We start from the raw sequence: 26,707 nt of genomic DNA, 5'->3' as shown, positions 1-26,707 counted from the left end.
AAGATTTAGTGACTGACGACTGTGTGGGTTGAAGGAAAGAGATGACTCAAGGATAATGCCAAGGTTGCAGGCTTGTGAGGCAGGAAGGTTGGTGATGGTGTCAACAATGATGGGGAAGTTTCTGCCTTTCTCCCTGCTGCCCACTGCTCTTGCTGTTGGATCATGGAAGACCTCTAGACTGTAAACTCCATGCTAGATTCTAAGCTCGTTATGGGCAAGGAACGTGTCTCCTAATTCTGTTGTATACTCCCAAGTGCTTAGTACAGTGGTCTGCACATGGTAAGCACTCAATAAATATCATTGATTGAGATGAAGTCTGAAGTTAAGCTAACTGAAACACAGAGAGCAATGGGATGGCTCAAGTGCAGTGTGAAAATAATGATGGCACTTATTAAGTGCACACTTTTTGCCACATATTGGGGTAGATAGAAGATAATCTTATCTGGCCCAGCTGGGACTCACAATCCGTGAGCTAGGAAAAGGAGGTATTTTCTCCCCCTTTTACAGATGAGGAAATGGAGGGCCCAGAGAGGTTAAGCAACTTGCTGAAGACCATATGACAAGTTACTGGCGGAACTGAGATTACAACCTTGTTCACCTGACTTCCAGTCCCACATTCTTCCTCTAGGCGAAACTCCCTTCCTGTGCAGAAATTGAAAAGATATAAAAGTTTGAAGTGCCAGTTGAATAAGATGCAGAAAGAAGATGGATAGGCCAAGTATCTTGCTTGGCAGGCAGCAGAATGGGCAAATCTCTTGCCTAACAGATTAAAGCCTAAGAAGGAAAAAGAATCTTCAAGGGAGACAGTACAGGCTGGTTAAAGATAAATGTAGCATTCTCAGATTAGAATGGGATGTTTTCAGTTTTTGTTTGTGGAGAAACAAAGATGAATCAGATAAATGGATATTGTTTAACACCATCATCAGTAGTATTTATTGAGTGCTCACTATATACAGAGCACTCTAGTAAGTACTTGGGAGAGCACAGTACAACAGAGTAGGTAAACAGGTTTCCTGCCCACCATGATCTTACAGTCTAGAGGAGGAGATAGTCATTAATATAAATAAATAATTTATAATGTAGAATTTAAAGATATATACATAAGTGCTTTGGGGTTGCAGGTGGAACAAATATCAAATGCCCAAAAGTCATGCATCCAAGTTCATAGATGACACACAAGGGAGAGGGAGCTGGATAAAATAGGGCTTATTTATAATTACCATTATTAACATTAATACTTAAAATTTTATGGCACTTGTTTTTCCAAAGGACTTTCACATTTTCATTTTATCCTCAACATCCCTGTGAAATAGTGAGAAAATTTATTTTCCCATTTAACAGGTGTAAAAACTGAGATTGAGAGGTTGTGACTTGACCAAGGTTTGTTAGGCTTGGAGAAGAGTTAGGACTAAAACCCAGGTTTTCTGACTCCCCTTGTGTTCTTTTGACTAGTTCTCATTTTATCTATAACAGCATAGTAAAAGTTAATAAGTCCATCATGAAACATTTAATAATTTAGATAAATTAGCCAGCATTATTCCACATCAACTTAAACAAGCTTATTTGCCATCTTTTAGCAGAGTTCATGTCCAAATCAAAACTCTACAAACCCAGTCCCTGTCCTCCCTCTGACTTTCCCCGTCACTGTAGACAGCACTACCATTCTCCCTGTCTCATAAGCCCCTAAACTTGGCATTATTCTCAACTCTTTTTTTTAAAAATGGTATTAAGTACTTACACTGTCTCAGGCACTGTTCCAAGCAGTGGGGTAGATACAAAATGATCAGGTTGAACATAGTCCCTGTCCCACATGGGGTTTATAATCTTAATCCCCTTTTTACAGATGAGGTAACTGAGGCATAGAGAAATGAAGGGACTTGCCCAGGGTCATGCAGAAGACAAGTGGTGGATCTGAGTTTGGAAGCCAGGTCCTTCTGACTCCCAGGCCCATGGTCTACCTACTAAGGCCGTGCTGCTTTTCTACCCACATATTCAACATGTCCCCAGATCAAGTTGGATCTGCTTTCACAACTTGCTAAAGTCTGCTCTTTTTCCTGCATTCAAACTGCTGCTGCACTTGTCCAAACACTTATCCTCTCCCACCTTGACTACTGCATCAGCCTCCTTGCTGACTTTCCGTCCTCCTCTCTCTCCCTACTTCAGTCCCTAGTTCACTTTGCTTTCCTAAAAAATTTCAATCTATATTTCCCCACTCCTCAAGAACCTCCAGTGGTGGCCCATTCACCCCTGTATTAAACAGAAACTCCTTGCCATTGGCTTTAAAGCCCCTTGCCCCTCCCATCTTGACTCACTGATTTCCTACTACAGTCAAGCACACTCATTTTTCTTCTCTAACACTAACCTATTCATTGTATCTCAGTCTCGTCTATCTCACTGCCGACTCCTTGCCAACATCCTCCCCTTGGCCTGGAACTCCCTCCTCCCTTCATATCTGACAGATGGTCACTTTCCTCACCCTCAGAGCCTTATTAAGATCACATCTCTTCCAAGAGACCATCCCCGAATAAGCCCTCATTTCCCTTACTCTTTCTGCCTTCTGTGTCACCCTTGCAGTTGTGTACCCTTTATTTACCCCATCCTCTGTCCCTCAGCACTTATTTACATATCTATAATTTATTTTAATGTCTCCACTTCTACACTTAAACGCCTTTTGGGCATGGAACAAGGAGCGTGGCATAATGGAAAGAGCACAAGCCTGGGAGTTAGACCTGGGTTCTACTCTCAACTCAGCCACTTGTATGCTGTGTGATTTTGGGTAAATCACTTAACTTCTCTGTGCCTCAGTTCCCTCATCTGTAAAATGGGGATTAAGGCTGTGAGCCCAGTGTGAGACAGGGACTATGTCCAACCTGATTATCTTACATCTACCCAATGCTTAGTACAGTGCCTGGCACATAGTAAATGCTTAATGAATACCGTAAAAAAAACAAAACTCTGTTATATTGTACTCTCCCAAGCAATTGGTATAGTGCTTTGTACACAGTAAGTGCTCAATAAATAGAGTTGATTGACTAATTGAATTTTTGTAACATTTTTGTCAGGGCTAGTAGTAGAAGAGTAGAAGATCAGTAGAAGTAAGTTCTGTGATTGCTTTTCAGTCTTTCTTGATTTGTCATTCAAATCAGGATTTTGCTTACCTAAAAATGGCATTCTTAGTAGTCTCAACCTATTTTTAATGGAAACGGTAAAATCCAAAACACAGGTTTCCTGTATTTGAAATCCATCTGTGATCATTTAATGTTGTCCGTGATTAAAAATGTAAGCATATCTGGTTGACCATCCCATTTTTAAAACTCCCCTTTCATTGCAGTGCATTTTTAAACAGGACTTGGATTTTCATATGGACTCTCCTGTCATGACAATACAGCATAACTTAAGAACTTAATGTTTCTTATTGACTAGCACAGGGACTCTACACTGTGAAAATGGCTGCTTCATCTTGGTTCCCGTCCATTGAGAGACCCTGTTATCAGTATCAGTATAATGTCATGAGCACTTTAATGCCTACCTCAGCCCCACAACACTTAAGTTCAGATCCTTGGACTCTGCTGTTTCTCTGTAATTTATTTTGATACATGTCTTCACCCACTAGATTGAAGCTCCTTGAGGGCAGGGATTGTATCTTCCAAATCTATTGTACTCTTCCAAAGACATAGTAAACTGCTCAGTTTATAATACCATTGATTGATGATATTATTTAGGATAAACACTATATGGTAGGTGCAGATTTCTAATGGTTTGCTAACCATTAGGTGTCAGTTCCTTGTGGGCAGTCACCCCTACAGTTTTTTGAGCTGTATTCCCAACTTGACTCATCACAAGTCTTGGAAAAGATCCAAAATTGTGTCTTTCTGGCCTATTTAGCTCTTGGTAGCTTGCCTCCTCCCAGCCCCTATCCCACCTATCTCCCTGCACCCTACTACCCCATCACTCAACATATAAAGTTAGGACTTGCAACTTTTTGGCCTTTTAGAGTTCCTACCCCCAAAGGGTGACCTCTTTAGTTAGGCAGTCCTGACCCATTCCTGACTTAACCATTAAACAGGCCCACCTACTTTACTGCCTGGCAATTGAGATGGTGGGTGGTACGTGGGATGGGAATAGTGATCAACACCGTAATCAATCCCTACTCTTCCCACCCTGTGGCATCTTCACAGAGCCAATCATTGGGAGAAGTGGGGAAAGTAGGAGAGGAGCAATTGTCCTGTGTTGGGGAGGGGTCGGGGTCAGATTTATCAGTGGAACTATTCCCCATTCCCCCTGGCTGAAAGAAGTGTTTACTGGGTCCTATTGTGATTTTGTGTAGGAGGCGATACTAGATGTTTGGAAATATGCCAAAGTAAAGGACACCATTCCTGTTCTTGGAGTTCACAATCTAATGAAGGGGACTAGAGGATGTAAATTGCTGAGTATACAAAAGGCAAGTAAGGGCGAAGATACAGTTCATTAAGGAAGCCTAATGGAAAGAGTGTAGGACTTGGAGTTAGAAGACTCCTGGGTTCTAGTCCTGGTTCTGCTGCTTTCCTGCCATGTAATTTTGGGCAACTTCTTTAGCTTCTCTGTGTTTCAGTTTCCTCACTTGTAAAATGGGGATAAAGTACCTGTTCACCCTCCCACTAGACTACTGAGACCTGTGTGAGACAGGATGCGTGTCCAATCTGTCTTGTATCTACCCCAATGCATGTAACACAGTGCTTGGTTCTTGATAAATACAATCATTATTCTTATTTCATTACCTAAAAAAATAGCATGTAGATATGAGCACTAAGGTGGTTGGTGGCCCAGTAGGATCCATTTGTTTTCCATTGACATGGCTCCCACTCTGGCCCAGGCATTTGGCTGATCTCTCTTCCTCCATGGGGAAGACTGGAGAGTCTCTCCCCTGACAAGTCCATACTTCACTCTGCTCTCTGATCATTATTAAAATACCGTTTGGCACATGTCTTCTCAGGCCTCCAAAGCTTCCAGTGGTTGCCCATCCCTCTCTGCATCAACCAGAAACTCAGGACTATTGACTGTAAGGCAGTAGATAAGCCCTCACCCCCTTCTTGCCTCCTATCTTCTCCCACCACACCCCAGTTCGCATTCTTCATTCTTCTTAAGCCCACCTACTTATTCTCCCTCATCCTCCTCACTCAGTACTCCATGACACCACTTCCTCACACCATCTCCCTTCATATCCAAGCGCCTACACAGCACACAGTAAGTGCTCAATAAATACGATGGAATGAATGAATATCTGACAGGCCAAAGCTCTCCCCATCTTCAAACATTCCTTAAATCATATTGTCATGAGCTACGGCTGGGGAGCGCTCCCCCACAGTATCAGTTGCTTTCAGCGGAAAGCTTTATTTTATTAAAACAGGGGTTAGGTGTGCATGCACCGGCACACACACAGCATAACACCTATAGTTACCAATCCAACTGGTTTTCCCCAAGTCTTGGTGAAAATGAGCCCATGTTGGAGGAGTTTCAAGTCAGACTGCTCACAGCTTGTCAAAGGTGTCTTAGTGCATGGCTTAGGTGGTTCCACGAGGGGCAGAAGGCCACTTCTTTCCCCCTTATATCCATTGTTCTTGAGGGGAGGTTGCAGCAAGGGGCCTGCTCAGGATTGCTTGCTGTCTTCCACTTGTTACTGGGTAAGCCAGAGGGGAAGGCAACTTCCTTCCCCCACCCCCCACCCCTCTCATTCCCCCACAGGCATAGCCTCATCCAGCAGTCTTTTTCCCCGCCCAGCAGAGCAATTTAACCCCTCTTTAAGCCCTCTGCAAAGCAGTTCGGTTCCTCTCCAACAATTCAGGCAGGTCCTTAGAAGTCCTCAGAAAGATAATACAGTTTCTCCTCTAAAATGTCCTTTGGCCTTGTTGCTCCCCGTGTCAAAGCATACAAGATAGTCATCTTGTCACCACACATATCTTCCCTAACAGGTCTTCCTGGTCGATTTCCAGTGTCCCCATTTTATATCTGCACAACTTCCACCTCAGTACTTTCATATCTCTTTAACACTGAATATCACATTGGCCCCCAGCACTTATGTATATATCTTATAAACTTTATTTCTTCCTCCTATGTATAATCTATTTTAGTTCATGGTCCATCTCTCTCCTCCCCATCCTGTCATAGTTGTCATCCACCTCCCCTCCAGATTGTAAACTCCTTGAGGACAAGGATTCTATCTACTAATTCTATTGTTCTCACAAGTGCTTAGCACAGTGCTCTGCACACAGGCCCTTAATGCTCGTAATTGATGATCTAGAAGAAGGACTTTGAGAGCCTTGGGCCTACCTGAAGTTCCATGGGAATCCTCCCTGCCATTATTGGCAGACTTTTTTGGTAATAACATTTTGCATCTGCTTTGTTCCTGTCATATTTAGGATACATTTTCATTCATTCAGTCATATTTATTGAGTGCTTACTGTGTGCAGAGCACTGTAGTAAGCACTTGGAAAGTACAAATCAGCAACAGAGACAATCCCTACCCAACAAAGGGCTTGTGGGAGAGCTGATGGTAGGAGGTTCCTGGCAAGTATGTAATTGGCAGTGTCCCTAGAGTCCAGTTTACTATACTCTCATTCCTCTGCTTTGACCTTTTGGAATCACTGACTCAAAGTTGCCTTTCACAAAATCGTGTTTTTTCCAAGTGAAGGAGGAGAGTCCACTTTATTTAGACAAAAAATAAGTGTCTTTTCAATTAGCCAAATTTTGTAAAAATTGTTGGTTCTCTTAGGCAATCTAGACTGCTGAGTTATGTTGTTATACTTGTTTATTTTATACTCTTAAAATACAATTAGTGTTGCTGAGTTGCTTTGTAATTAAATTGCATGCCTTCCCATAATGAACTGAGCCACATCTTTTGTATTAACATAAAAGTGCCAGGATACTTAGTGCTAATTCTAAACATGACTTTTGACCTATTCCAGAGATTGATATTTTAATTCGGACCAGCTCTTGTATTTATAGAGGGAAATGAGGAAACCAGGGAGAAGAAACCTCCTTTTTGGAATCCAGTCAGAAATACAAGGCGTGTTTGTCATAAATAGGTTAACCTTTAGGTGCTGAATTCTGAGTTGATTCTTGTAAGCAGAAGGTAGGGTTGACACTGAAATGCCAGTTGTTACTGTGCCAACTTAAAGGTCCAAGGGTCATATACAAGTGGGTGACTCAGCTTCAACTATAACTACCATTATTGATTTTAATTATCCAATACAATAGTACCAAATCCATTTCCCAAATATCCTGGTACACCCAGTTTTGTCATTTTGAGTATTTGAGGAACCCCTTTTGACTGGAAGCGATTAGAGAATGTTCCTCTGGCAGCAAGAGCCTATTGGGGCTTGACCTGCCCTGTTCATAGAAGGAACTGTTTCTGCATTAGAGCCTGTCGCCGGGCCGGGTGAGTACTACCGTGCCGGTTTTCCTTTACCCCAAGTTTTGCAAGAATAGAGCCCTAGTGATGTAGAAGAACTGGGAGTGTCTCCTAAGAGATTATCCTCAATTTTGCTCCAGGCTTTTGTCTTTTATGAGATTCAGCTTCAACCAGTGGAAGGAACCTAGGCCTGGGAATCAGAGGATTTGGGTTGTAAATCTGGCTCTGCCAATTGCCTGCTATGTGACCTTGAGCAAGTCACTCAACTTCTGTGCCTCAGTTTCCTCATCTGTAAAATGGGGATTCAATTCCCTGTTCTTCTTTCTACTTAGACTGTGAGCCCCATGTAGGATTATCTTTAATACAGTGCTTGGCACAAAGTAAGCACTTAACGAGTGCCTGAGTTGTTGTTAAGTTTGGATGGGCACTAATCTCCCTCCATCACCATCAGTAGAAATGGCGTTTGTCAAAGGCCTCCTTGGGCAAATTATAAAGAAGAAGCGGCATGAGAAGCATCTTAGTGGAAAGAGTACGGGCTTGGGAGTCAGAGGAAGTGGGTTCTAATCCCAGCTCTGCAACTTGTCTGCTGTGTGACCTTGGGCAAGCTCCTTAACATCTCTGTGCCTCAGTTACCTCATCCATAAAAATGGGGGTTGAGACTGTGAGCCCCAAGTGGGACAACATGATTCCCTTGTATCTACCCTAGCACTCAGAACAGTGCTTGGCACATAGTAAGTGCATAACAAATACCATTATTATTATAATTATTATAAAACTAGCACCAAAGAGAATTACTAAAGAAAAGGTGAATGCTCCCTGTTCTGCTTAATTTTAAGCAAATTTCTTCCAAAACTTATGCTGAACATTGGTTCCTCTCAAGATGTTGGAATGGTGAGTTGATCTCCTGAGATCTTGACTAATTCTGACGGCTGGGAAACAGGAAGTTTTCCTGCTCCATCTGGGGTTTTCCCCTGTCTCTGAGCCAACACACCTTAATTAATTTCCTTCTGCTTGTGGAGTACAATCAAACTGCCTCTTTCCTTAATTCTCTCCTGATTCAGAGAACACTTCCTTTACTCTTCCGGTCTTTCGTAGGTAAAAAGCTTGGCTCAGTGGAAAGAGCACGGGCTTGGGAGTCAGAGGTTATGGGTTTGAATGCCGGCTCCGCCACTTGTCAGCTGTGACTGTGCACAAGTCACTTAACTTCTCTGTGCCTCAGTTACCTCATCTGTAAAATGGGGATTAAGACTTTGAGCCTCACATGGGACAACCTGATGACCCTGTATCTACCCCAGCTCTTAGAACAGTGCTCTGCACATAATAAGCACTTAACAAATACCAACATTATTATTAAAAGCCTCCATATTTGGGGAAGGGGCAACTTCACAGTATTCCTCCCCCCAGTTGCAAGAAAAGCAAATTAACTCATTAGTCTATGTTTATTTCTCATCTAGTGATCAGTAATGCCACATTGAGGAAAGAGATCTGTTGAGATCTTGTTGCAAGGCAGAGAAATGACCTTTTCAGTGTCTTCACTTTCAACAATTCATGACCTCTGAGGAATTAAAGCCAGCAGTCCACATGAACACCAGGACATCTCTGTCTCTCAGTTTTGCACGCTACCAAAGTTACAGTTGAACTTTTAGCAGATGATTCCATTCTGGAATTGTGGTGCCTAAGCAGAAGAACTCTACTCAGATTGTGGCCGGGTTGACCTTGAGACTTCACTGTCTTCTCACTTTATTTAATTTTGAATTTGCTCTGAATACTGTAACCAACTTTTAAATGGTACTTAGCAATCTGAAGATTACCAGGCTCCGCTCCTAGCCAGTGTGGCCAGAGCCGTTTTGTTGAAGGTAACGTAGTGCTTTAAAATGTGAGGGTGAAGCAGTTTATATAGCTTTTACATCTGCTGAACTGTAATAGAGTCGTAGTTTTTGGCTGAGAATCCAGAACCAAAAATGGTAGCTGTTCCTGCCATTTTTTTCTTCTTGCCTTTCCCTTTACTATCTTACAACTCTAATTTGGTGTGCTTTAGACTTTCAATCATACAAGTGGATTATGCCCATTCTCTTTTGATTTTTCTCAGAGTTTGTGTGTGCTCATCCTTGGATTATGTTCTGCTGTGAAATTTTTCTAAGCATCCTTGATGTAGATTTAGTCATTGAGGGACTTGAAGATGACAACTTTGTGTGATTAATGCACAGAGGAGGTAGCCAGGCAGGATCTCTGGGGAAATTTCTTTGGCAGTGGGAATACACTATTTTCTTGTTTTTAAAACAAGAGGAAGGAAGTCTCTGTATTTTTACTTCTAGAGAACTTAACTCGGCTATCAATCAGAATAGAATTTCTGAAGAAGTTTCTGTTTTTTCCATCTCAGTGATACTCTTTTAAAATATATACCTTTTGGTACAATTGTCTGCAGGGAAAACCTTTCACAGCCTCTCTTGCGTGAATTCCACCTGTCCCTGAAGTGCTCTTGAATATTAGTATCGCTCATAGATAAAGAAATGCTTGCATAGGTAATGGTCAGAATTGTATCCCCGTCTCTGGAAGACCATAGAAAAACAGTCTTTATTTGTTCCTGCTGGACAAATAAGACAGACCTGGGCAATCCTGCAGATTGGGAGCCTGCAGAAAAATGAATAGAGAGCCCCCTCATAGATTGTGAGCCCCTTGAAGGATAGGATCCTGTCTTATTCCCGTTTGTATACTCTTTCCCAACACAGTACAGTGTTCTGCATGCCATAAGTGCTTAATAAATGATATTACTACTGCGACGACTACACATCTCACTTCCTGTTTAGTCACCTAAGCAATGTCGTAGATGTAAAACAAATATCTTCATGCTTAAGGGCTTCTGACATTTTAAGATTAATTCTGGTGAGCTGGCCAAATTCCTACTCAGTTAATTGTTCTTTTCACTCAAGCTCTTCTCTGAAGTTTCGGTTGGCTATCAAGTGCCCATTCCACTTGACAGGAGATTGCATTTCCCTGATGGCCAAAGTGATCCCTTTAAAACGTCTTCACCAAATGTGAAGTTTAATGTTTGTCATGTGCTTTGAGATCATCAAAGTTGCAAGAGAAGAGCCTGTATTTGTTACACATAATACTACCTGAAAACCATCTGTCTCTTACCTTTAAGGTGTTTTTAGAAGAAACAGTAGATGCCAGAGACCACAGTTGAAGGTGCCAGCAAGTAAACTTGAAATTAAGTTTATTTCTAGAAAATGGGACTGCTGTTAACACCTTTGGGGTGGGGTTGCAGGGGAGTGTTTTGCTGAAAGGATGAAGTTAATAAGCAGAAATTATTAAAGAGCCTGATGCTGGGCTGCATTTAGTTTGTCAGGTGTAGTGGGAAGGAGGCTGATGTTTTTAGCTGAAATTCGAAGTTATTTTGCTGCTGAAATTTGAGTGTTTTAATCCTCTACAATACATGGGTAGACCACTATGTTTATGTGGAGGATTGCATTCGTTTTAAGTTGTGTGTAATTCTCACTGCTAATTAATTGGTGTTTTATTTATACCCTTATTACTTTGGCAGACACTGCTTTTGCCTTGAAGTGAAAGCATTTTCAAAACTGTAATTGGCTGTGGGTATTAGGTAAAGAACACGTGATTTTTAACACATTTTAAATGCCGTTTAGACGTATTTAAAAAAAATAAAGCTACTGTACTGTCTTAATCTGAAAATGGCTGTAACGAGCTCGCAATTAGAAGTATGAAGACTAAAGATAGTTATTGTGGATTTAAATTGATTCATGCTGCAACAAACTCTTTTAAGGGTAATTGAATTCATAGTGTGAGGGGTATGTGCTGCTACATGGAGAATGAGCAAAGGATATTTTTGTTGGAAAAGTTTCTTGAAGGCAGTGATCATGTCTTGGACTGCTGTTCTACTCTCCCAAGCACTTAATGTGGTGCTATTTACACAGTACGCACTCAATAAATGCTATTGATCGAAAGACTGATGGATTTCGAAATTAGTATTAGTGTTTGCTGAAGGTTTTAGCGTGGGAACGGTCATGAAGTTTCATATAGGGCTCAATAACCTCTCGTCTGCAGGATTCAAGTTAGATTCTTTTTTTAGGACACAAAATCCCTCCTTTTACAGAATCTCCAGTGGCAGTAAACCCATATTGGCAGGTGAAACTTGTCCAGATTGCTCTTTTAACCGGAAAGATAATGAGGAATAATAGAAATCAATTAATCTAATTGCTTCGCTTAATTTTTTTTTGACAGGCAGAAGGGAATATTGGTAAGAAAGCCAAGGCCAGATACAGCTAGTAATTTTGATAAAAGACAAACTTCCTTATAATGGGAGCTCCAGAGAATATATAAAATATAAAATATAATTGATATTGCACCTGTTTTCAAGTTTGTGTGTTAATGTATGCATTTTAAAAGCCAGTTTTCTTTTGGTGTCTAGGGTTTATGTGCTAACTCTTAGGCATCTGAATGTAAACCTTTGCTAATGGACACATCTAGTTGGACACATCTCTTCTCATTTGGCATGCCATAGCTAGATTAATGCTAGACGTTGCCACTTTACAGTTCTGTTCCCACTTAGAGTGAGGTGAATAATCCATCCATAAATCAGGGGTATTTATTGACTACTTACTGTGCGGAGCCCTGTATTGAGTGCTTGGGAGAGTACCATAGAGTCAGTAGATACAATCCCTGCCCTTATAAGGTCAGAGAGACATTAAAATAACTTACACATGGGTATGGCCATAAGTGCTGTGGTGCTGGGAGAGGGGTAAATATAACTGTGCTTAAGGGGTACAGACCCAAATACATATGACATGCAGAAGGAAGGGCTTCGAGAAGCATCATGGCATAGTCAATAGAGCACGGGCCTGGGAATCAAAAGGTCACGGGTTCTAATCCTGGCTCCATCACTCTCTACTGTGTGACTTTGGGCAAGTCGTGTCACTTCTCTGGGTCTCAGTTCCTTCATCTGTAAATTGGGGATTGAAACTATGAGCCCCACATGGGACAGGGACTATGTCCAGCCCAATTTGCTTGTAGCCACCCCAGCGCTTACTGCAGTGTTTGGTACATAGTAAGTGCTTAACAAATACTGTCATTATTATTAGGGAAGGCTTCTTGGAGGAGATATGATTTTAGTCTGACCCTGAAGGTGGGGAGAGTGGTGGTTTGACAGCTATGAAGAGTGGTGGTCTGACAGCTATGAAGGGAAGAGGGAATTCCAGGCCAGAAGGAGGAAATGGACAAGGGGTTGATGGAGAAAAGGACAAGATGGAAGTACAGCGAGTAGGTTGGTACTGAAGGAACAAAGCATAAGCCGTCTTTGGGCAGGGACTGTCTGTATCTGTTGCTGAATTGTATATTCCAAGCCCTTAGTACAATATTCTGCACATAGTAAGCGCTCAATAAATACTATTGAATGAAAGTCAGGGTTGTACTGGGGAGAAGCATGGATAGGCTGGAGGAAGAGCTCGTTGAGTGCCTTAAAGCGGATGGTAAGGAGTTTTTGTATGATGCTCATTTCTACTTTTATTTTAAAACAGTGTTGAAGAGATTCAAAATACCCAGTCCACCTCCCTTGAATTGAGCAATTTTCTGAAGATGCTTAAGATTTGTTGCCACTAATACCAAGATTTTGGCCACTGGCCAAGTTGTTTTGCTATCTCTGGAGTCTATTCCTGATAATAATAATAATTGTGTATTTGTTAAGCACTGATTATGTGTCAACCACTAGTGTAGATATTAGATACTCCCTCACTATAAATAATAGGCAGCATATAGTCCTCTGACTCCCAGGACCGTGCTGTTACTACTAAACCTCGCTACTTGTCAGCTGTGTGACTGTGGGCAAGTCACTTAACTTCTCTGTGCCTCAGTTATCTCATCTGTAAAATGGGGATTAAGACTGAGCCCCACGTGGGACAACCTGATTCCCCTGTGTTTACCCCAGCGCTTAGAACAGTGCTCTGCACATAGTAAGCGCTTAACAAATACCAACATTATTATTATTATTACTTCTCACTCGGCTACGCTGCCTATTATTTATGGGGAGCATTTGCAAAGCGAGTCCACTGATGGTGAAAATAAAGCATGCATAAAATGATTTTGGAGGACATGTAATATAAAGATGTATCCCCTATTGGAGGTCAAGAGGATGCCCAGTCCTGGTTCTCCCAGAGCTAGATAGAGGTCTAGTTGAGAGAAGATGGGCAAGCAACTAAAAAAAAACACAGAAACATGCTTGCAACTATAAATATGCACCCATTTCAAATGGGGAATTGTGCATGGAGTTGGAATTGGAGAGGAGTAGTCATGTTTAAAGCCTAGTGGGATTTCCAGAATGTCAACCTCCCAGCTCCAAGGTTCTGGCCTCTAAACCACATGCTGCTGAGTTTGCTAAGTCCCTGGAAGGACAGTTGCTGTAGGAGATTGATTAATTCAATGACATGAAAACCTGAAGCCACAACACTCCCTCTGACTGAAGGGCCTAGGATGTAGCTGAACTCTCCTTACCTGGTGGAGTACATTTTCATTTTTTAATTGTATATCTATAAATTCCCACACACAAGTAACCAGTACTACATTGTTCTAGGCAAAGTACAGGTGTAGATCATGCTTTTTAAATGGTATTAGTGCTTACTATGTGTCAAACACTGTTCTAAGCACTGGAATTAGGTACAAGTTAATCAGGCCAGATTCAGACCTGTCCCACATGGGACTCACAGTCAAGTCAGAGGGAGAACAGGTATTCATACAATCGTATTTATTGAGCACTTTCTGTGTGCAGAGCACTGTACTAAGAGCTTGCAGGTATTGAGTCCCTATTTTACCATTGAGAAAGCTAAAGCACAGAGAAGTGAAGTGACTTGACCAAGATCACACAGCAGGCAAGTGGTGGAGCCAGGATTAGAAACCAGGTCATCAGGTTCCCTGGTTTGTGCTTTATCCACTTTGCTGCTATTTGTCAGGATGCCACACTTCCACTCATTGTAGCTGGGGTCATCCTTCACTCGCATTTATTCATTCATTTGTAGTTACTGAGCGGTCACTGTGTGCAAAGCAGTGTACTGAGTGCTTGGGAGAGTACAATATAACAACAAACACACACAGTCTTTGCCCACAGCGAGCTCACAGTTTAGAGGGAGAGACTGAAATTAATATAAATAGATTACAGATCTATATGGATATATACATATATGCTGTGATATTTACTTTAGTGAGGAATCAATGGAAGGCATTCTGCACCATAAATGGAACTTCTTAGGATGTTCTGTATTATTGGCAGTGATACATTCAGGCCTAGGGGTAGGACTATTTCTTCCCACAATGGAAGTGTAAAAGCTGCTTGGACTCAGAGTAGGGAATTCAGTCATTCTAGGGAGAGGGAACCTACCAAATGCACTTAAGAGTTCAAACAAACAATTTTTTTAGTATCCAAAGATGGCAAGCATGAGGACATTGCCAAGGACATTAGCCCTCTCATGGTTACTTTCTGTTGAAGTACACCTATTGGGTGAGGCTGAACGAGGAATACAAGTTGACCATTGACCTCTTGAATTCAGGCAGGATCGCCCTTTCCCTCTTTTAGGATAGTAGTTCTCGGGATCATTTCTGCTTTCTCCTTTTCCTCAGGGCAAGAGCAGAAAACGTAACTTCCCTTAGCAAAATCAGAGCCAAAAGATACTTTGGTTTGCCCATCCAAGACAACTCTGGGGGCTTAGTTCCACCCAGAACAACCCGGTACCCCTATGCAATGTATTGAATTAATCCCTTTGCCTACTGAGGAATGTAGTTTCTCCTTCCCTTATAACTCCTTATAACAGGAGCTTTGGATGTTTAGAAATCACTCAGATCTCACTAAAGGTTAATGCAATATGGCACAGTCAAACAAATTGCTTAAAACAGGTAAAAATGGTTAAAAGAAGTTTTGCAGTGATCTATACATGTAATAAATGCATTTTCTTTTGTAATAATGATGATATTTGTTAAGTGCTTACTATGTGCCAAGCACTGTTCTAAGCACTGGATCCTTCCCCGCACCCTCTCCTTGTCATACCCATTTTCTTTCTTTTATGGACAGTATCCAACTCATAATAATTGCACTATTTCTTTAGCACTGGAGTAGATTCAGGGTCATCAGATGTGACACAGTGTCTGTCATTCAAAACGTTTACAGTCTTATTAGGAGGGAGAATAAGTATTGAATCCCCACTTTACAATTGAGGAAACAGAGGCACAGAGAAGTTAAGTGACTGCCCAAGGTCAAACAGCCAGTAAGTGTTTAGAATCCAGGTCCTCTGACTTCCAGACCCATGCATGATCAACCAGCACACACTGCTTCCCTACTCCTGCCATTACATTTAATTAGGACCATATTTTTTTCACTTATTATTCACTTACTGAATGTTAAAAAAAATGTTGCATAATGTAGGAATATTTTATTAAAAATGTTGTTCATATTATCTTGGAACTCTCTACCCTACAACCCATTAATTCCCATAGAATCAATGGTTACTCTAGCCATTGTCTCCTTCGCAGGCTCCTCCTCTCCCTCCCATCCTCCAACTGTTGGGGTTCCCCAAGGGTCAGTTCTTGGCCCTCTTCTGTTCTCCATATACACTCACTCCCTCGGTGAAGTCATTCACTCTCACGGCTTCAACTATCATCTCTATGCACATGATACACAGATCTACATCTCTGCCCCTGTCCTCTCCCCCTCCCTTCAGGCTCGTATCTCCTCCTGCCTCCAGGACGTCTCTACCTGGATGTCTGCCTGCCTCCTAAAACTCAACATGACCAAAACTGAGCTCCTCATCTTCCCTCCCAAGCCCTGTCCTCTCCCTGACTTCCCTATCACCGTGGATGGTACGACCATCCTTCCCATCTCTCAGGCCCGCAACCTCGGAGTCATCTTTGACTCGGCTCTCTCGTTCACCCCACACATCCGATCCGTTCCCTAAACCTGCCGGTCTCACCTTTATAATATCTCCAAGATCCGCCCTTTCCTCTCCACCCAAATGGCTATCTTACTGTTACAGGCTCGCATAATATCCTGGCTAGATTACTGTGTCAGCCTGCTCTCTGATCTCCCTTCCTCCTCTCTCTCCCCGCTCCAGTCTGTTCTTCACTCCGCTGCCCGGCTCATCTTCCTGCAGAAACGCTCTGGGCATGTCACTCCACTACTTAAAAACCTCCAGTAGTTGCCTATCAACCTCAGCACAAAACAAAAACTTCTCACTCTAGGCTTCAAGGCTCTCCACCACCTTGCTCCCTCCTACCTCTCCTCCCTTATCTCTTTCCACTGCCCACCCCGCACGCTCCGCTCCTCTGCTACCCACCTCCTCAGCATCCCCCATTCTCGCCTACCCCGCCGTTGACCCCTGGGCCACGTCCTCCCGCGGTCCTGGAATGCCCTCCCTCCTCACCTCTGCCAAACTAATTCTCTTCCCCTCTTCAAAACCCTACTTAAAGTTCACCTCCTCCAAGAGGCCTTCCCAGATTGAGCTCCCCTTTTTCCTCTGCTCCCTCTACCCCCGCTTTACCTCTCTGCAGCTAAACCCTCTTTTCCCCCCTTTCCCTCTGCTCCTCCCCCTCTCCCTTCCCATCCCCTCAGTACTGTACTCGTCTGCTCAACTGTATTTCATTACCCTGTTTATTTTGTTAATGAGATGTACATCACCTTGATTCTATTTATTTGCTATCGTTTTAATGAAATGTTCATCCCCTTGATTTTACTTATTGCTATTGTTCTTGTCTGTCTCCCCCGATTAGACTGTAAGCCCATCAAAGGGCAGGAACTGTCTCTATCTCTTACCGATTTGTACATTCCAAGTGCTAACTACAGTGCTCTGCACATAGTAAGTGTTCAATAAATACTATTGAATGAATATAACACATTTTTTCTATAACATAGGGAAGCTTCTTGAAGAAGTAGTGTGTCCTAGTGGAAAGAACTCAGGCCTAGAATTCAGAAGGACTGGGATGTAAACAATCAAAGTTTTTTGAGCACTTACTGTGTGCAGGGCACTAAACTATGTTCTTGGGAGAGTACAGTACAACAGACTTGATGGGCACATTCCCCGTCCACGACAAATTTATAGTCAGTCAGTCATATTTATTGAGCTTTTACTGTGTGCAGAGCACTGTATTCAGCGCTTGGGAGAGTACAACACAATAAACAGACACATTCCCTGCCCACAACAAGCTTATGGCATAATGGATAGAGCTTATGGGCCTGGAAGTCAGAAGGTCATGGGTTCTAATTCCAGCTCCACCACTTGTCTGCTGTGTGACCTTGGGCAAGTCTCTTCACTTCTCTGTACCTCAGTTACATCATCTGTAAAATGGGGATTAAAACTGTGAGCCTGGACAGGGACTGTTTCCAACTTGATTTGCTTGTATCCACCCTAGTGCTTAGTACAGTGCCTGGTACAAAGTAAGCGCTTAACAAATGCCATTATTATTATTATTATTAGAGAGACTAGAGTACAAGAGAAGATGAAAACCCTGCCCACAAGGCGCTTATAGTCTTGTAGTCTTGTGTACAAAGCAGTCTAGAGGTTCTAATCCATATCTGCCACTTGCCTGTTGAATGACCACCGGCAAGTCACGTAACTTCTTTATGTTTCAGTTTCTTCATCTTTAAAGTGGGGATTCGATACCTGTTCTCTCTCTCTCTCTCCCTTAGACTGTGAGCCCTATATGGGACAAGGGGACTGACTGTGTCTGACCTGGTGATCTTGTATCTACCCCAGAATTTGGCACAGTTTGGTGCTATAACATTAATTAATATCATTATTATTAACTCAGCTTCGGCTTAACGATAGAACTGAGTGGTTTTCCTTACAGGGTATATTAGGAACATTCAGTCATTATCCCCCCAAGGTCTGATTTCCATTTGAATTATTTTTTGTATAAGTGTTAATCTCTGTTCTTGACTATGCATAACACTCATGATCTGAAGTTCTTTTCTCTAGTGAGTAATACTTAAAGATATAAAATAAAGTCAATGTAAATTCACACCTATATTGATATGAAGTGGAAATTAAAGATAGTGCAGGAACAGATTTTCACGGTATTTGTGATTTAGGCCAGATTTTTAACATTTGGCAAAAATCACGCATCTGTGCCATCCAATTGCCATTTAAATGTTGAATTCTTGTTCATGGCAGATTAATTTTATATAACTATGGCTGAGAAGCAGTGTGGCCTAGTGTAAAGAGTTTGGGCCTGGGAGTCAGAGGACCTGGGTTCTAATCCTGGCTCTGCCACATGTGCTTGCTCTGTGACCTTGGGCAAGTCACTTAACTTCTGTACACCTCAGTAACCTCATCTGTAAAATGGGGATTCAGTACCTATATTTTTCCCAGTTAGATTTTGAACCTTAGGGGCTGTGTCTGGCCTGATTATTTGTATCTTCCGTAGTGTTTAGAGCAGTCACTGTTCAGCAAATGCCAGAGTTGTTATTATTAGAACTGTTATTGTGTTCAATAGCCTTTATAATTGTTCATGAAATATAGGTCATATCCAGATTCCTTTCAAAACTAACTTTTCAGAAGTAAAATGTAACTGAGAATCACTTTGAAGAGTATGCTTTTTAGGCTTAACTTTTAGACAGACTGTAACCCTCCCCACAACTCCCTATTATGTAACTTGTTCTCCAGGAGATGACAAAAATGTGGGTGGGTTTTCAAATCCGGACCTAGATTCTTTTAAAATAATTTTATAGCTTTCAGTGTCCTCTTGCTTGAAAAGATTCTAGTGGTGGGATCTTTCTGTTTTACATGGACTGTTTTAAATATACATATAGAAAGCAAACAGGTGCTTAAAAGGTTGTGCACTATTTTAGGAGAAATCTTATTAATGTTGATGGGCTGTCCCAAGTCTAGCTGTATCCTGCTGTCAGATTACATAGTTTGTGCCAAGGACAGGTCTAAATCTTGTCTCTGTTTCAGATTTATTTATTTTTTTAATGTGAAGGGCATTTGTAGATGGAGTCAATTTGCATTTACATATAAATTAATTTTGATTCTTTGATTAGAGATCTGTTGTTTTTTAAACTTGTCTTTGAGCAAATTATGAATATGCTCCCCTATAGTGGCTTTACAAAATGGTCATAACTGCTTGGTAAAAAAACAAAACTGAATGGTATCACCTTGATTCTTAGATGGACTGGGCATTTCTTTCTACCTTGCTCATGGAGCATCTACAAAGTATATTTCATTGCAGTAAAATGACTTTTTTCTCTAGTAGAAACCTTTCTACTTAGAGTAACTATCTTTTCTATCTCTTTTTTTTTCTTCTTTTAGGTGTAGCAGATGGTGTAGGAGGATGGAGGGATTATGGAGTTGACCCGTCTCAATTCTCAGGAACTTTAATGCGAACGTGTGAACGTTTGGTAAAAGAAGGACGGTTTGTACCAACCAATCCTGTTGGAATTCTCACCACAAGTTACTGTGAGCTGTTGCAGAATAAAGTACCTTTGCTTGGTAAGAATAGCTGTTCCTTACAGACTTAGTCAGACTTAGTGTATTTTCTAAAACCACCAGGAATAAATTGTAAAAACAAAATCCAGACCACTCATCTAGCTTTTTTACGCTCCCCTTGAATGCCCCTGAAACTTGGCAGAGAGATGTGACTTTGTACTGAGAGGAAGAGCTATGTGAGGTCAGAGTCAAATTATTGAAAATCCAACTACCTGCCTGAATCTGAAAAGCTACTTTTAGAACGAGGAGAATCCAGATTCTGTTGTCCATACCTCCCATGGAATGCATAGAGACTAAGACAATCTGTATGACTTTTATAAACTCTGCGTTTTTTAGTTAGAACCATTTGATTCTCACTGAAATAACCTAACATGGACTGGTTGAGAAGCAGCAAAGCTTAGTGAATTGAACATGGGCTTGGGAGTCAGAATGACCTAGGTTCTAATTTCAGCTCTGGTACTTGTTTGCTGTGTGACCTTGAGCAAGTCACTTGACTTCTGGGCCTCAGTAAAATGAGGATTAAGGCAGTGAGCCCCATTGTGGGACTTGGACTTTGTTCAACATGGTTAGTTTGTGTCAATCCCAGAGCTTAGAACAGTGCTTGACACAAAGTAAGTGCTTAGCAAATACCATTATTATTATTACTATTATTGGTGTCTGAGTAAGGTTTCTTGATGTCTGTATTTGAAATTCTGAAGCAAAATTCCCTATTTCTGATCTATTACAGGAGTATTATTCCCTAGAGGTACAATGTTTATTTCATGACTTACTGGGAACTTACCCAACAATTGAAAGAGCACTTCAGAAAAGATATCATTAGCTTTTTGCTAATTGCTAACATCTTCTTATGACTCTGGAAGGCTACCCTCCCACAATCATTGTAGAAATGTAAATGCAAAATCATCTTCTGCTCATTGCTAATGGATGATCTCCAAATTGCAAAATATTTCCCCTCAAATTAAAATCCTTTAGGGAGAAGGGGTTCATTTCTAAGTGCTGTCATCAACTTCCATATGAATAGTACCAGGATATCTGTTTTATTTTCCTTCTGTGCAAAGGAGGGCTCCCTTTATACTGTTTCATGATATCCCTTTAAGATTCATTTTTTAAAATCTTCATTTGGGCAGATGTAATATAGATCATGGAGTTGGCATGGAGGAATTCAGATTCTATTTTCAGCACCTCTGCTGCCTTGCCGTTAGACCTTGAACAAAGCATTTAACCTCTTTCTCCATTTCCTCATTAAATGGAATTTCAATAAAGGCTCACAGGTGAAAGGTCCTTAAGTGTAATACTAGCAAACAGGGTTCCATTAAACACAGATACCCTCACTGAATTTTGAACTTTAATTCTTTGTTTGGAAATAAGTAATTATTTAAAGGAAAAGCTAAAAGTGTCTTTTAAAATTCTACCTGTAAGCCTTGAAAAAATTTCTTCTAAAGCAGCTTCTCCTTATACACGCCTCTAATATGATGATGGTATTTATTAAACATTTATTATCCATTAAGCACTGGGATAAATACAAGGTAATTAGAGTGTGTATGGTTCCTGTCCCACACAGGGCTTAGAGACTAAGAGGAATGGAGATCTGGAATCTTATCCCCAATTTACAGATAAGGAAACTGAGACTGAGAGAAAGTTTGAGTTTAAGTTGCCCACAGGCACACAAGGGGCAAGTGGCAGAACCAGGAATAGAATCAAGGTCTCCTGTGTCCAAATCCTGTGCTCTTTCCACTAAATCACATTGCCTTTTATTTTTAAAGGTAAGGATTTCTCAGAGAAAGCAGATCAAATATGACTAAGGCCCTGTTTGTTCAGAACGGAGTGTAAATGAGTATGCCTTTAGAGAAAGCATTACTAGTTCATTCAGTCATATTTATTGAGCACTTACTGTGTGCAGAGCACTAAGCACTTGGAAAGCACAATTCAGCAACAGAGAGAGACAATCCCTGCCCACACCGGGATTTCAGTCTAGAAGGGGGGAGTGTACTAGTGTACTTACTAGTGTAAGGAACCTGTCAAATGATGGAGGAACAGTAGCAGTGAGGATAGTAGATAGGTCAGGGCCTGTGGTGGCGAGGGGAGTAGTGGGGAGAGGAAAGGTGCAACAAGAGGGATATTGGGAGAATAGAAACATCTAGCCCAGGGGAGCTTGGGAGGAGAGTCAAGAGGGCCAGTTAGAAGCTTAGTCCAGGCCCACTTTGGTAGCAAATTCCTCAGTCCCCTTGATCCCATTTCTCTCCAAAGCCCTTGTACTTCCCCTTGTAGGGAGCAGCAGGATGTTGGTCTTTTAGACTGAAAGCTCATTGTGGGTAGGGAATATTTCTACCATCTCTGTTATTTTGTAGTCTCCCAATGCTTAGTGCAGTGCTCTGCTCACAGTAAGCGCTCCATAAGTACCATTGATTGTTTTATCAGAAACTTGATGGAGCCAAGAGTTGGTTGGTTTTAGTGTCAATCAGAAATCCCACCTGAGTTAATATAGATTTTATTTGGTCCTATTGCATACATACTACATGGCTTTGGTCCCAAGGTGCGACTTGAATGAGTGTTTTTCACCCGCTGCCTCCACTTCCTCTCCTCCACTTCTCTCCTTGATCCCCTTCATTCTGGCTTCCACCCCCTCCACTCAGAGGTCACCACTGATCTCCTTCTTGCCAAATCCTAATCCTCCTTGACCTCAAAGCTAACTTTGACACTATTGACCACTCCCTTCCCCTGGAAATATTATCCAACCATGGCTTCACTGGCAGTGTCCTCCCGGTTCTCCTCCTCCTGTCTCTCTGGCCACTCATTCACAGTCTGTCTCTCAAGCTCCTCTTCTGCCTCCCACCTTCTAACTGGGAGTCCCTCAAGACTTAATTCTGGATCCCCTTCTAGTCTCCATCTATATCCACTCATTTGGAGAAGTCATTCGCCCCCATGGCTTCAACTACCATCTCTATGCGGATGATTCCCATATCTACATCTCCATCCTTGATCTCTCTCCTCTGCAGTCGCATATTTCCTCCTGCCTCCAAGACATCTCTCCTTGGATGTCTCGCCAACACTGCAAACAGACCATGTCCAAAACAGAAATCCTCATCTTCCCACCCAAATCCTATCCTCTCCCTGATTTTCCCATCAATGTAGACAGCACCACCATCCTCCCTGTCTCTCAAGCCCATAACTTTGTTATTATCTTCATCATGTCTCTCATTCAACCCACATATCCATCAGTCGGTCATTCAGTCTGTCACCAAATCCTGTCAGGCTCAATCTTCACAACATCCATTAAAATCTACCCTTTCCTCTCCTTGTAATCTGCTTCCACGTTAATCTCAACACATCCTATTCTGCCTTGATTAGCTTCCTTGCTGATAACCCGGCCTCCTGTTTCTCCCTACTTTGGTTCCCACTTCGCTCTGCTGCCTGGATTAATTTTTCTACAAAACAGTTCAGCCTGTGTTTCCTCACTACTCAAGAAACCTCTAGTGGTTGCCCATCCACCTCGACATCAAACAAAAACTCCTTACCATAGTCTTTAAAGCACTCAATCACCTTGCCCCCTACTACCTATCTCTGTTTTCCTATTACAACCCAGCCTGCACATTTTGCTTCTCTGATGCCAACCTGATCACTGCACCTTGATTTCATCCATCTCATCACAGGCCCTCCACCCCATCCTGCCTCTGGCCTGGGACGTCCTCCCTCTTCATATCAGACAGATGATCACTCTCTCCACCTACAAAGCCTTATTAAAATCACGTCTGCAAGAGACTTTCCCCAACTAAGTCCTCAGTCCATCATCTCCCACTCCCATCTGCATTACCCTTGCACTTGGATTCACACCCTTTATTCATCCCACCTCCAGTCCTCCAGAACTTATATCTGTAATTGATATTAATGTCTGTCTCCCCCTCTAGACTGTAAGCTCCTTGTGGGAAGGGACCGTGTTTACCGACTCTGTTATACTGAACTCTCCCAAACACTTAGTATAGGGCCCTGCACACAGTAAGTGCTTAATAAATATGATTGATTAAGGTGGCTTCTTTGCCTAAACAATTGACATGTGAGACTAGAGTGTAATGCACTAACATGAAATATGGTAATCCTCATAATTGTAATGATCAGACCAAACTAAGATGGTCCTTGTCTATTTGGTGCATGAAAGCCCCACCTGTTCAAAAAAGAGAAGACAGTCAAGGTGGGGTTCCACTTCAAGAGATGAGAAACATCTCCAAGGGCTGGCTCAAGAACAGCAGTAACAGTAGTATTTATTGAGCGTCCACTTTTTATGATGTACTGTACTAGGCCTCAGGCAGTTCAGAATAAAGAAGTGACATATTCTCTGGACACAAAGAGCTTACACACTGAGACAAAAACATTTATTACTAGAGTGGTCAAATTAAATAATTAAGAACACATATATTCATGGGTGCTAAGGGTGGGTTTAAATTAAGTTTGTGAATGTCCGATTGTTGAGACATCTTGTCAATTTAAGTGGTTTTATTTTTTCCCCTCATTCTTAGTCACTCTTTTCTTTAACCTATTTATCCTCCTCAGCAGCAGAATTTTGTTCCTGCTCTAGGTCCACCGAACACTCCTTTCCCTTCCAATGCCTGAACCAAATGGTTGATCCACTAGGAATAAGAAAGGTGTGTTTGTTGCTGATTCCTAGTAACTTCCTCACAGTATATGATAATGTGAGAAAAACATTCTTTCACTCCAGCATCATTTTGGGGTTAGCCCCACTCGTAATTCACCTGACATTTCTAATTGGATCTCAATTTGCAAGTAGTGATTCAACTCATAATGAAAAGTGTATGTCTTTGAAAGCTAGTGGACACTGCCAAATCTAACGAAAAGGCTATATGTACTCAATTCCTTACAGATTTTGTAAATTTCCCCCATCGGCTGCCATTTCCTATTTACTTAACAAGGAATGGTAATTGTAGTAGAAATCCTTTCCGAAGTAGGAGAATATTGCCAAGTGTGTCCCTTGGAAATATTGTTGTGACATATATAGAATTGTTACTCCCAATTCTGATTTTTAAATGTGGTTGTAGGTCCTTCTGTCTCAAATCTTATTCAGGCAGTTGGGTAGCTAAAGATGGTAGGGAAAAGGCAACCCTCAGCTGGTATTTAAATCTAACAGTTTTACCTTATCTTAACAACAAACAGACCAACTGAATTAGAGACCAGTATAACCCACATTTTTACCATTTTACAGGTATCCGCAGCAACACTGTGGATCGGGTGTGGGTTTAGGTTGGGTGCCGATAGTTAGGAAATAGATTCAGTAACTAACTAAAAGGGCAGCCACTGTCAGAATGCCTGTGGTATGTATTGGCCGGGAAATATAGAACAGCCCATTACAAGGTCCTGTCTCTTCCATGTTTTTTCCCTTTCTCTCTCCCACTTCTGTCCTAGGGGAGGATGATAGGATGTCTACCCTGCAACAAATATCCACAGTTTACCCTCCAGAACTCGTGGATATTGGCTGTAAAGTTGTGGATCAGACTAGATTAGTAAATTTTTGTGGGGGGCTACAGGGTGTGCATCTTCCTCAAATGCTGTCGAGTCACTTCCAGCCCATAGGGTGTTACATGGGCATGCCCTCTTCAGAACGTCCCATCTTCTGTCATAAAGTCGATCTGGTATGGGTATCCATAGGGTTTTCTATGAATCGATGCTTTAAGGTGGCAGGAGAGTTTGCATATGCTGTTATAGCTTAGAGCTATGCCGTATAAGGCTACCCATCATGAAAAGCTGAAGCATCAAAGGCGATTTGCCTGTGCTAGGCAGCGGGAAAGAGTTAGCAAAAACAGGAAGGGAAACAGAGTGGGAAAGAGTTAAAGGCAGGTAATCAAATGATCAAAATGTAGATCAAAGACAATGGGTTTGTACTTCCCGGAAGAAGGCAATGGTAAACCACTTCCATATGTCTACCAAGAAAACTCTATGGATAAACAGGGTGTGACTAGGTGCTACATTATAGTACCTGTGCAGTTCTCAATCTTTAAGTTCATATTTATTAACCTTTCAGAAATATGTCAAGTAGATTTTAAGAAATAATTTTCAGTTCACTACAAAAATAGTCCTATTTGAATGCTATTTTCATCTGAGTTAAGTGAAGTCATTTTTTTTTGGAGGGGTAGGAAGGAGAAAGGAGGGTAAAAAATTTGATCACTTTTAATAATAGTTTGTTCACATTGTTATGTCAGTGTAGCTAATCTTTTCAGTGTAATTAGTGTCCCTCTGTCTACATTGTAAGTATTCATTTCTTAAACTATTCTGCATTAGTTTTAATAATACGACAATTATTAAGCACTTACTCTGTGTTAATCACCAAGGTAGATACAAAATTATGAGATCGGACACATTCCCTTTCCCATACAGGGCTCACAGTCTTCTCTCCATTTAGCAGATGAGGAAACTGAGGCCCAGAGAGGCTAAGTGACGTGCCAAAGTTCACACACAGTCAGTGGCAGAGCTATGGCTCAACCCGATCGCCTGACTCTCAGCCTCATGCTCTTTCCCTGCTGCCTCCCCTATTGTCACATACAGTTAGCAAATTAAGCAATATATAAAAAGTTAAACCTTTTGGAAACATTAACAAAGCCTTTATTATTAAAAATAATAATTGCGGTATTTAAATGCTTATCATGTGCCAAGCACTCTTCTAGGCACTAGGGTAGATCCAAGGTGATCAGGTTATCCCACATGGGGCTCAGAGTCTCAGTCCCCATTTTCCAGATGAGGTCACTGAGGCACAGCGAAGTTGTGACTTGCCCATGGTTACACAGAAGACAAGTGGCGGAGGCGGGATTAGAACCCTCAACCTCTAACTCCCAATCCTGTG

At 41.7% G+C, this 26,707-nt stretch overlaps 1 protein-coding gene across 1 annotated transcript in view; it reads left to right on the top strand.

Moving 5' to 3' along the window:
• PPTC7 (protein phosphatase targeting COQ7) overlaps positions 1-26,707 on the top strand; it is a 48,781-nt gene that overhangs the window by 9,203 nt on the left and 12,871 nt on the right. Inside the window, exon 2 of the mRNA XM_029058824.1 lies at positions 19,687-19,866. Coding sequence (XP_028914657.1) covers positions 19,687-19,866 — 180 coding nt within the window. The remainder of the gene's footprint in view (positions 1-19,686; positions 19,867-26,707) is intronic.

Source organism: Ornithorhynchus anatinus, chromosome 2, assembly GCF_004115215.2.
Source record: "Ornithorhynchus anatinus isolate Pmale09 chromosome 2, mOrnAna1.pri.v4, whole genome shotgun sequence".
Taxonomy (NCBI): domain Eukaryota; kingdom Metazoa; phylum Chordata; class Mammalia; order Monotremata; family Ornithorhynchidae; genus Ornithorhynchus; species Ornithorhynchus anatinus.
This window is presented reverse-complemented; position numbering and strand designations above follow the sequence as displayed.